The sequence below is a fragment of the Pempheris klunzingeri genome, chromosome 6, assembly GCF_042242105.1.
Source record: "Pempheris klunzingeri isolate RE-2024b chromosome 6, fPemKlu1.hap1, whole genome shotgun sequence".
NCBI classification, from domain to species: Eukaryota; Metazoa; Chordata; class Actinopteri; order Acropomatiformes; family Pempheridae; genus Pempheris; species Pempheris klunzingeri.
Window position 1 is genome coordinate 16,559,117 of NC_092017.1, and position 11,895 is coordinate 16,571,011.

At 41.6% G+C, this 11,895-nt stretch overlaps 2 protein-coding genes across 2 annotated transcripts; both read left to right on the forward strand.

Annotated features, from left to right (window-relative positions):
* Positions 1–291: 291 nt before the first annotated feature.
* On the forward strand, positions 292–4,758 carry zranb2 (zinc finger, RAN-binding domain containing 2). Its single transcript, XM_070832629.1, has 10 exons — positions 292–414; positions 1,097–1,149; positions 1,251–1,359; positions 1,505–1,587; positions 1,684–1,760; positions 1,917–2,066; positions 2,159–2,316; positions 2,858–2,917; positions 3,487–3,636; positions 3,871–4,758. Exons 1-10 carry the CDS (start codon positions 359–361, stop codon positions 3,926–3,928), a joined length of 954 nt encoding a protein of 317 aa, XP_070688730.1. The 5' UTR covers positions 292–358; the 3' UTR covers positions 3,929–4,758.
* A 1,604-nt stretch (positions 4,759–6,362) lies between these two features.
* On the forward strand, positions 6,363–11,610 carry ptger3 (prostaglandin E receptor 3 (subtype EP3)). The gene is made up of 2 exons (XM_070832284.1): positions 6,363–7,279; positions 8,022–11,610. The coding sequence occupies exons 1-2, from the start codon at positions 6,428–6,430 to the stop codon at positions 8,346–8,348; spliced, it is 1,179 nt and encodes a 392-aa protein (XP_070688385.1). The 5' UTR covers positions 6,363–6,427; the 3' UTR covers positions 8,349–11,610.
* Positions 11,611–11,895: the final 285 nt, after the last annotated feature.

The window sequence follows — 11,895 nt, forward strand, 5'->3', positions numbered from 1 at the left end:
AAAGCATTTTTTAACATTTGCTATTTGCATAGATTTGTCGCATTTAATACACGGAAATCAAAGGATGAGTGTGAATCTTGTTTGTAAACGTTACATACAGTTTAATTGGCTACATGTATTCGTATAATGCTGCACAATGTGGTTTTAGGATCCGAAAACATACCTGACACACGGTTGGGCCGGTTTCGTCGTGCACAGTTTATGCCATGATATATGTCTCCAAACTGCGAGCAGGGGAATGTGAGTTTTAAGAGATACCGAGAAGCACCCGAAGGCAGCAGTAACGAGCTAACTACGGCTGCATGAACACCCTGAGCACACCCTGCCTGAGAGCTAGCTAGTGTTAACAGGCACCAAAATGTCGGGGAAGAGCTTTCGAGTCAGCGACGGGGACTGGATTTGCCCGGATAAAAAGTAAGTGCACCTCACGCTTAGTAAAAAAAAATCACGTCTTGCAGACTAGCTGGTTAAATGTGGCAGCATATGTTAATTTGGTGGTCGTGCTAACAAGGCAAGCGTTAGCTAGCTTAGGCCTTGGAAGATGTGGTTGACGCTGACGTTGACTGGCTAAGTAAACTTTCGCTTTATTTCCGACTCGTTATCTACACCGTGAGCACAATAAACTCGCTGTATCAATCGTGTTTTAATGGTGTTGACACGTTTTGAATTGGCGTATCGGGGAGTCTTTATATACATTGATGAGCCTGCGTAGACTTGTAAGCTAGCAAGCTAGCAGTCGTTAGCTCCTGTGGGTTGGCTGTCCTCACTGACTATTGTGGGTGGTGTTAACAATGTTGTAGAAGCCAAGTCCTCATGAGTCTAAAGTGTAACTTGGGTAGTCAGCAATATCATGTTGCAAATGGACTGCATTAAAACGTCTCAGAGTGACAGACAAGCCAGCTGCAGTCAGTGCACTGGCCTTTGACACAGGGTGTCCAACCAAAGACTACAAGCTAATGGTGCAGCACATGTAAAATAAATTAACCTACACTACTCATCTTGGTCATACTACACTCAGCGTATGCTTGAATGATTAAGTAACAAGCTCAAGTCTTATCTGTATCTATCATAAATGTATTTTTTTATGCATTTGCAGGTGTGGAAATGTGAACTTTGCCAGAAGAACTAGTTGTAACAGATGTGGCAGGGGTGAGTCTCCCTCTCTGCAAATCAATATATCTTGCAGATCCTTAATGCACCCTTTAAGAGAAATAACTGCCGTACTAAAGGTCATTGTTTTGTTTCCTCAGAGAAAACCACAGAGGCAAAGATGATGAAAGCAGGAGGAACAGAGATTGGGAAAACTCTGGCAGAGAAGAGTAGAGGCCTCTTCAGCGCAAATGATTGGCAATGCAAAACGTACGTGTTTAATGTTTGATTAACCAGAGACTACAGGAAAAAAAAGATCTTCCTAATGAGTGAAATACAGAGGTAAACCATGCAGTTTTTTAATAAGCTGAGATTTTACAGCTGTTTATTTTCCTTCCCTCTTGTTCTCATACAGATGCGGCAATGTGAACTGGGCTAGGAGATCAGAGTGCAACATGTGTAACACACCAAAATATGCCAAGCTTGAGGAGAGAACAGGTAGCCCATCATATGCACAGTTTGCCACTGTCTGGTGTGCTTTTGCATACAGGTTACTGATTGCCTTTTTTTTTTTTTCCCGTCTTTGCCGTTCAGGTTATGGTGGAGGCTTCAATGAAAGAGAGAATGTGGAATACATTGAACGGGAGGAATCTGACGGTGAATACGATGAGGTAAGTCCCACCTGAAAGTGTCATGTTTGTATAACTAAAACATTTCAGCTGACATACTTTAAGCATGAATATGTTGGGCTGGTAGAAGCTTGGTGTGTCCTGAGGAAATTGAGGGAAATTCTTATTGATGAGGAATGTCTCTTTTTACTGTCACAGTTTGGTAGGAAAAAGAAAAAGTACCGTGGGAAGACCAACAGCACTTCTTCCTCAAAAGAAACTGACAAGAAAGAAGTAGCAAAAGACGAAGATGAGGAAGAGGAAGAGGACGATGATGAAGATGGTGACCTTTCCAAATACAAACTGGATGTAAGATTGGTGGCTGCAGCTTTAAATTCGAAAGAACATGTGCTGCAATACAGGCCAATAACAAACTCATATTAAAAACAATTTCTTTTCAGGATGATGAAGACGATGACGATGGAGACCTATCAAAGTACGACCTGGATGCCAGTGATGAAGATGACCAGCCCTCTAAGAAAAAGGGCAGCCGCTCGGGTTCGTCCCGCTCCCGCTCGTCCTCGCGCTCCTCCAGCTCCAGTTCACGGTCGAGGTCCAGGTAAAAGGGTACAGGTCAAGGGTAACTCCGGGCAAAATGTCAGTATCAGCTCAATCTTCCTTCTGATTTACTGGTCAACATCAATTACATGTCCTGCTCTGCTGATTTGTTGTTTTCCCTTTTCTTAACCCCTTCCCCTCCTGTGGTGTTAAGAGACTCCATGTGCAGACTGAATGATCTCTTTTGAGAGTAGCGTTTGTGGTTTCGTTTTGAAGTGCTTATGACTCCAGATGAAAGGAATGCATTATTCATATTGTAGTCTTGAAATGCACTCCGGTTCTCCTTTTGCATTTGTTTTCTTCTAGTTCACCTGTTTCATTCTGAAGGAGTATTTCTACATAGGTTTTAATGGTCTTTCTACTGTGTGGATTATTTCTCCAAACCCCCATATGCATATTTTATTAGTCTGAGTATTTGCTCATCACTTATATAGCAAGGACAGAATAATTTCAGGTAAATATTATGTCCGCATTGCCATGTGAACTCTAGTTTGTTTTTTGTTCAGAAAATATTGGAAAGGTTCTGTTTTTTTGTCTTTCAGGTCCCGCTCTAGAAGCTCATCCAGTTCCAGGTCTGGATCTCGCTCGAGGTCCCACTCCAGGTGAATGAGGTGACATGCACTCTCTCCCTTAGAGAGTGTATGTATGGGGCTGAAAGCTCCAGAACAGTCCTATTCCCTAGCTTTAGGTTTAACAAAGACTGGTCAGTGCTTACTCCACTACAGTCCATTTTCTCAGTCTGCAGATTGTAATTTTGGCAAGCTCAAACTTCTATAACAGTTTTCAGTCACTTGATGAGGGGTTATTTCAAGTTTCTATTACACCCATTAAAACAAAAAGTACACAGTTTGACCACCTGAATTGAGTTTTAATGTTGCCAAGGTTCAAAAGTCTGAGTAGACATCTAGGGTCTTTATCAAGCATCTCAGGAGTGGTGCTGGCTGTGCCCATTCAGTTAACATTCACTTCACAGGAAGCTAAACAGTTTCTTTAATCTGAAACCATTTCAAGGACACTTTTCAGTTAGCCTTTGTAACTTCTTGGGTAAAATTGCTCCAGTGCCACAAATCCATAGTTAAGTTCTCTTAATCAGAGAAGCTTGATAAATACCCATGCTGGTGAGACTCTCTTGACCTTACTGACCTCCGTGCTTGGTTTATTCCCCCGAAAGATCCAGCTCCAGGTCTGGAAAGGGCTCCTCTCCCCAGAAGAGGTCCCGCTCACCCTCCTCCTCACCTGAGAGGAGACAGAAGCGCAGTCGCTCCAGGTCCTCATCTGGAGGGAGAAAGCGGAGGCGTTCTAGATCACGTTCGTCCGAAAGGTTTGGGTTTCTGTGGAATACCACACGGCACTGATTTATTATTAGCCAACTGTCGCCTCGCTTATGGGAGTTTAGATTTGCTGAAATATGGCCACATTTTGTCTTGTGATTTTGTTTTTTTAATATATAAATTAATCTTGTGACCTTGTACTTGTTTCATGTATACATAACTGAGTGATAACAGCCAAGCCTGCTGACCTTGTTCTTCTTCCCATGGTCTTTGTGTGATTTCAGGGGCCGCGACCAGTCCTCTGGATCATCCCATTCTGGCTCCAGTTCAAAAAAGAAATAACTTTATTACAGCCTTTAAAACAAGAAAAGGAACCTTAGTACAAGTGCATGTTGTGTTGCAAGGAAAACAACCACATCCTTTCAGTATGCTGTTCATTTTCATAGAAAAGTCTTATTTCCCTCAAAAAAGACAACGGCACCATCCCTCTGCCAAACATTACATGCTCCCTTTTTGAAACCACGTACACCCCAATCTGTGACAAGTCTGTAACTACAGGTGTCCAATAAACATAAATGTTTGGTCCTGTAAGAAAATCAGATATACTGTGAAGAGGCTGTATCCCATTTAAACTCATTCTTGGTGGCAGTACAGTTTACTCTACTCGCATTTGAAGAAATTGCTTTTTTTTTTTTGCCCCAGGAAACTTGATAGTGTGTTTTTCTTTTTTTTTTTTTTTTAAATAAATACATCCTTAAATTTTTAAATAAAAGGTCAAGTACTTAAGCACCAATAGAATACCAGAGATGTAGCAATGAATTTTGGCCCATTTGTTTTAGTTCCTTGATAAATCTATATTTTTTTCTTTTTGTGTTTTCAAGGTAAGTATTTTACTTTTTGATATTGCTTGTTTTAAGTAAATGGCAGTTCAACATTCTTTGGTTTAGGTTTAAATGTATTTTTTTTTCCTTTACACTATTGTGGCCTATTTTAACACTCAAGTTCTTCATGTGTCACTTAATGAATTCAAGAAATGAGAGATTTTCATGCTACAGATTAGCGCATCAAGAATAAACAGTTTGTCCCGGTTCATGGTAGAATGTGGCAATACAGTCTTTTTATTGGTAAAGCAACTAAAATGTACACGTGTAAATAAAATCCTGTCGACATTGCCTCTTGTTATTTCCTCATGTGTTTGATTTGGCCAAGAAAAGCCTGGGAGGCCCTCAGAGACCTGGTACATGGAGCACTTTTAATGTTTGCTCAATATGACAGATAAGTGTAATTGAGATAAGTGGCGTGCAAATTTATTCGTTATCTCAAGTATAATTATTTGCATTAACTATTGTAAGAGTTGAAACGCCAGTACAGATCTAACACAGAAGTTTTACCCTAACTAGTGACTGATGCTTCATAATCGTGTCAATGGGTTAACGACTCTAGCTAACACCAAGAGAGGAAAGGTCACCAGGAAAATTGTGCTTGCACACAGTAATGTATAGTGTAATATGAGCTGGCTTTAATCAGTATTTGTTTAATTTATAATTTGCTTATGGTCCAAGAGGGATGTTTTATGGAGGTTTCTCTCAGCTAGCTAACTGCTAACAATAGTCCCAGTAGCTAACTGTTGCTAGGCAACGTTAGCTATTTTGGCTGATAGGACCAACTAGTGTGCATTTTAAATATCGTGTAAGGTAACGATACATAGCACTTAAATACGGTGTATTGTCCCTACACACCTAATAATGACTATTAACATATTGTCCTTGGACTAAAGGCAGCTCGCTTCACCAGAGATGCTCATTTACAGTCTGTCTGAACCTGAAGGCTGATTCTGAAAAGCCTTAACTCTGATTAAAAAAATACAACAACACTAAGTAATTGAATACTGAATAGGAGGCCATGCTACACACCTTTGTGTTGTCCTTCTCATTCTGGTCAACAGGGGGCACCTGTTGCTGCTCTGGCTGGGCTGAGTGTTACAGCAGGGCTGAATTCACTGGTGTGCCAAACATAAAGGAAAAGTCATCATGATCTATGTACAGTAAGCCATAGTATTATTCACACTGTTCAGGGTCACAGATTACTTTCACACTGGGTAAAGTTTTTGAAAGGTTTGCTCATAGCAGGTAGATTATATTTATGTAATACAGTATGTATAGTACGTATGTATGAGCATTTTTCACAATATGTTATAGTTAATGCAGCAGCACAAAATGCCTGCATGGAAGATAAACCTACAACCCTACTCATCATTCAACAAACGCCTCTTAATTGGCTTAGAAAGTTATATGAGAAATGATGCACAATTTAATTTTCCTAAATGTGAGTTTCTCCTTAATCATCACCAACCGGAGGTAGCCCGGTGATTTAATAAAAGCCACTTTTAATCCCATTAGTATGCCCTAGCTCCGCTTTCAGATGGTTAAGGGCGATGCTTCAGTGCTTTCCCTTTCCCCATAAAAGGCCCAGGGCAGGTTGGTTTATTCCTCCGTCTCATCAGATGAGTCCGCCCGTGTGCTCACTTCTCACTCATTAAAAGTGTGGCAGCCTCTACTTGTAAATGGAAAAAGAATCAGGTAAAAATCACCATAACGCATCTTACATGGTTTCCAAAATCCGGGTTTATGATTAAGTAGATGTGTGTTGAAAAAAAACCAAAAAAACCCCACATGCCACCTCAGCTGTTTGTTTTTGCCTCTAGGTAGTCCCGCCTCCGGGGCGTAAAGGATCCTATGCGCTTTTACGCACCGTGTTCAGTTGGAGCAGTGTGGAGAGCGTGAAGATGCCGGACAGATACGTGGGTTACCTGCTGCACATTGCCTTATCCTTCCCGAAAGGATGACTACAGATGGTTGTGATCACCTAGAGCACTTGCAAACCACTTTTGGAGACATGCTGGGCTCCAACGTCAACAAGTCTTTGCGCGAAGGCAATGCCACCAAGAATTCCAGCTGTGGATCTGTATCAGTTGGTTTCCCCATAACCATGATGATCACCGGCATGGTGGGCAACACATTAGCTCTTATTCTGGTGTGTATCTCGTACAGAAAGAAGGAAAATAAAAGGAAAAAGTCGTTCTTGCTGTGCATTGGATCGCTGGCGTTAACAGACCTGTTTGGACAGCTTTTGACCAGTCCAATAGTGATATCAGTCTACCGAGCGGATCTGAAATGGGAGCGTGTCGACCCATCTGGCAATTTGTGCGCTTTTTTCGGTGTGTGCATGACAACTTTTGGCCTGTGCTCACTCTTCTTGGCCAGCGCCATGGCCATTGAAAGGGCTATGGCGATAACAAATCCCCACTGGTACTCCAATCGCATGAAGACAAGTGTGACAAAGCAAACTTTAGCTGTCATATGGTGTCTTGTGTTGCTCTTTGCGCTGCTGCCCATCCTCGGGGTCGGGAAATACACGCGCCAGTGGCCCGGGACCTGGTGCTTTATCAGCACGGGGGACAGAGAAGTGCCCGGCAATATGTTTTTCGCCATCACTTTCGCTGCACTTGGGATTTTCTCTCTGCTTGTAACAGTTTCCTGCAATGTTCTGACCATCCGGGGCTTAATTATCCGGTGTAAAACAAAGTCTGGCACCTCTCAGTCTTCGAAACAGTGGGAACGGCTCACCACGGAGACGGTCATTCAGCTCTTAGGGATTATGTGCGTCCTGCTTATTTGCTGGTCTCCTCTGCTGGTATGTTTTTGCAGCCTATACATTTCTTACAGCATATAACCCATACCCCCTGTGACTGGATGAAACTGATGAGGATACACTACAAAATACTTAAAACCTTTCCTATTGATGCAAAATGATTTTCTCTTATACTGTCATACAGTGATAGCCCACGTGCTATTATGATAAAGTGGCCAGTAACCGTAATTCACAATTTAATTGAGGGTCTTAAATGGGATTTATTGTCAGCTGCCTGTCGCAAACAGCTGCAGATCCGGAGATGCCTCATCTCCTGCTGGCAGGACAGCAAAAGAGAGAGACTGTTCCACCACTCGCTCCTTATCCCAAACACAAACCATACTTTCAAGTCAGATAAATGCTGTCATGTATGATTCCCTTGAAATGCAGCTGCCATTAAGAAGCAATCTACTTAGAAGAGTCCTGTTTGAGGGGGTCTGCTCATTGTGCCATGAGGTCATGCGTTGTCAGTCCCATATTTAATAATCCCACCAAGGATATCAATAGAAGCCACAGCAGTGTGGTAGCACTGATGGCAGAGAGTAAGTACCTCGAGTGTGAACATTATGTTTTTCTCTCATTTGTTTGATGGCTGCGCAGGACTGTCTTGGGATTAGTCACATTAAATATTAAAAGTAAAAGGGACTGGCCATAAAATCAAAAACTCTGCAAGGCGGTCTCAGTGCTGCATGTTGCACATAGCTTTGTTTCATTATACAGACATTTGACATGCCTCCCTCCTCAGGTTCTGATGCTGAGGATGATCTCCACCCAGGTTTCCTCCCACCAGTGCAATTCAACAGCAGTGAACCCCAATCAAACCTCTAGCCGGGATGTCCAGCTAGACTGTAACTTCTTCCTGACAGCGATCCGCATGGCCTCCCTCAACCAGATCCTGGACCCGTGGGTCTATCTGCTCTTCAGAGAGATCCTCCTCCGCAAGTTCTGCCTCGTGGCAAGTGCAGTGTCCAACTGCTCCATAGAAGATCGGAAGGAGACCCAGACGGCACTGGATGCTCTCAACAAGCAGAACCAAGACGAGAGCAACCTTCATAAACCACAATGTAGCTAAGTCAACTATCGACGGGAATCGCTGTCTTGTGGCTTTGAGGCCAGGACAGATTGGAATGGGTGTGAAAGCGGATGCACCATTGTCTTTCATGTCTCTCCATGTCCTCCACAGAAGGATATTGTGTAGAAGAAGAATAGGCTCTGTTTCTCTGCTAATGAGAAGCAGCTGAGTCGGCTCTGGGTGCATTTGTTTTGCTGAAAACACATTCCATTTAAAGTCACCTAACCAGCATGAGGATGCATGGCCCTGTCACCTCTCAGATTTGGCTGCAGCCTGGCTGCCAGGAACTCTCTCAATGCTAGTTTTCAGTTTCATTAACAACGTCCCCCAGGCCCAAGGACTGAATATGGGTGACTCTAAACTGACTTATGTGGAAGGAGTGCATCTCATGCTTTTTTTAGTGTCCGAAATGAGTCATTGCTTTGACAACTTGAAGCCATAATCCAAGTAAGGAATAAATGGTTTTTATGAATGTGTGTAAATTTAAGACGGAAGCTGTAAATAGCTTATCTGAAGTTGTAAATAGCTTTGCCATATCTTCCAAGTAATATAATAACTTTGTGTTAAAAAAAAAGATGTGTGGGCATTCAGAGGAAACATGCAAATCCTAAACTGGAGCCAGTTTTTGATTGTAAGATTATTTATTAGTGTCTGTGGTAATATGAAGTTAGTGTTTCAGAGCTAAAAGCTGGTGATGCTACCAGTAGGGTATCAGTTGTTGCAAATTGATTAATATACTGTACGCGGTGTTCCTCGGCTAGCAGCCAGGACTATGAAATGTGAAGCTTTGTGTGTGTTGCCACTTTTCCCCCTGAATATGAATGCACTGGTAAACTATTGTGCAATTATTTTCTCAGCAATTTTCTTTTCACAACAAAAGAGAAGATAGGAGAACAGGCCACTCTTAGCAACGCTAAAGTGCGCAAGGGAAAGGACTGTGGATTTTTGTGTTGTTCAACATTATGGATGACAGGCTGGCCTGATACAGGAATTACAGGACTGTAACTATCACAGTAAGAGACTGCTTCTTTTTCATCTTTTCCTGTAAGCATATAATGTATAATGATAAGTGTACCTAATGTCACCAGCCAAATATTTTAGGGAAAAAAAGACATCAATACAAGCAGAGAGAGGGATGGTCTATACAAGGCTGATGAGCAGAAATATAATGGAATAAAAACAGTCACGTCCGAACTGTCTAAAACACAGACACCAGGAAATTTAAAGAATTAAAATGTTTTTTGGCACACGTGAAGCTGCTTGTGCAACTGCAACACACAGTATAGTTTCATCAGTGTGTAGGTCAACAGTGTTAAGTGGTTTTCATTAATCTACTTGTACCAGTACGTGGGGGCTGTAGCTGCAGGTACGCTCATGTTTTAAACATGTTTTTAGCTACAAGAATCCATGCTGTTAATTATGTGGTGATTGCCTTGAATAAGTCCTTCAGTATTCCATCATTTTTCTTCTTATCAGCCAAATTGTATCATTGTGGCCCTAAAGCTACCTCTAAATAGAAGTAAATGTTAATTTATGTTAATGTGTACAGTGCCATTTCTCAGAGGTCTCATGGTGCTTTTTAATGCAATGGTTTGCCCTTAGTGCCAAGTGACTGGATGTCATTAGCCAAGAGTGTTCTTGGCAGGGATTGGTAATCCCTTTTCCAGTTTGTTTTGGCTACGTTGTCATGTATAGTACCATCTCATTACTGCACATACTGTAAATTTATTCAGAGAGGTCCAGCATCTCGCTCAAACACATTTCAAAGATGGACACATTTGTTGTCATGGTAACCATCAGGTTGTGGGACAGCGTCTCACGCCGACACCACAACTCTGTCTTCTCAGCACATCGGCCGACACGATTAGGCCTATGCACACTCTGCTTTGTCCGGTCTTGCCTTTCAGATGTTAGAATACGTGCAGGATCAGTGATAATGACCCTGTAGGAAACTGAGATCTATAAAAGTCAAGGGAAAGACTGCATTTTCTGTTTCCACGTAACAGCAGATGTAGAGTTTATCTTGTATCGATTTTGAAATCTTCGTCTGCCGTTAGCCGTTGGTCTGCCTTAGAAGCCCACTCTAAAGATTAACCTTGATTGTTGAGTGAAAACGAAAATCTAGAAGGAAACAACATAGAAACCAATAATTTGGGATTATTCGTAGTTATTCTGGAGCTCATTCCTACATATGAATATGCAGTGAGATTTAAATGCTTGTTAATGTGAAAACACTAATGTGCTCCTCAACAAGTAAACATTCCATTAAGATCTAAGTGCTACCACAGTTGCACGAGGTTGGTTCATTTTAATGAATGCTCCACTAACTGAGCTTGTGACTGAGCGTTATGAGCTTTTATTACAAGCATATGTTCACCTTGTGCAGCAGTTCAACTGTAGCATCTGGAGTTTATTTCATGCATTTAAAGCAGTGATTATATTTATTTCCCAGTTGCTGCGGGATATGGAGGGTTTACAATGGACTCCACGTCAGCTTTCACGTTATCTCTGTTCTCTGTCCAAGACACTCTGATGCTTCCTGTTCCTCAGTTAAGAAAAACTAATTACACAACAGAATATCCCCTTGACGCTAACTGGCCCTATATGTAGCTATGAATTTTCCGGGGTGTTACATCCCCCCATAGTGGAAAGGAAAACAGAAAACACAACACATTTCAACCCTCCTTAATGGACTCAGTAAAAGCCTAATGTTTACAGGGAGTGCTTTTTGTGATTCTTACTCTTATGAAATATAAATGTTCATTAGAACCAGTGGAGCTACACAGTAATAAGAGATGAGAATGTCTGCAAACTCCAGTTTATTGATCCACACAGTGTGATCTTCAAAGGCGATGATAGTCAATGTTTGGCTTCATTAAGCGGTGAGTCAAAATCTTATTTGCTTTCAGTTCTTATTGCATTTTAATCTCAAATTTACACAAGCTTCTTCTAGAATTGACACTATCAGTACTCCTCAAGCTCTTATTGTCAGGACTCTCAAGCTTGGTTTGCTCACCTGCTTGAATTGTGTTCATTTGTGGAAGGAACAAGCCATTTCAGCAGGCAAATACACCCGAGAGTCCTGTACCAGCATCGGGGGGGAGCGTACAATTATATGATGATTTGAAACAGGCTCTGTGAAGTCCGTAGAATCCGTCGTTGCCAGCTGGCTCCATTTCTCTCACTCAAGTCACTAATGGATGGAAGTGATTTACTGATTGTATCATGAACTGAGGAGTTGATGTCTTGAGAGTTCAAGACAGAGAGATTGTTTCTGATTTAAAAAAAAAGTCTAAACTTTCAAACGTGTTTTCCAAAGATTTTTACTGATTCTTCACGCTGTAAAATGTTTATCCCACATAGCTGTTGAATAAGTCATACATTTTTTCAACTTCCGTTGAAACCAGTCAAATCAGTCTAACGCTTCGGTAATCAGGTTATTCATTTATGATCCCTTTGAAAAACTATTGTGCCATAATAGTCATTTTGGTTATGTGTAACATCAACATTACCCTCTATTAACAAAAAGTAGGGTAGTAAAATATAA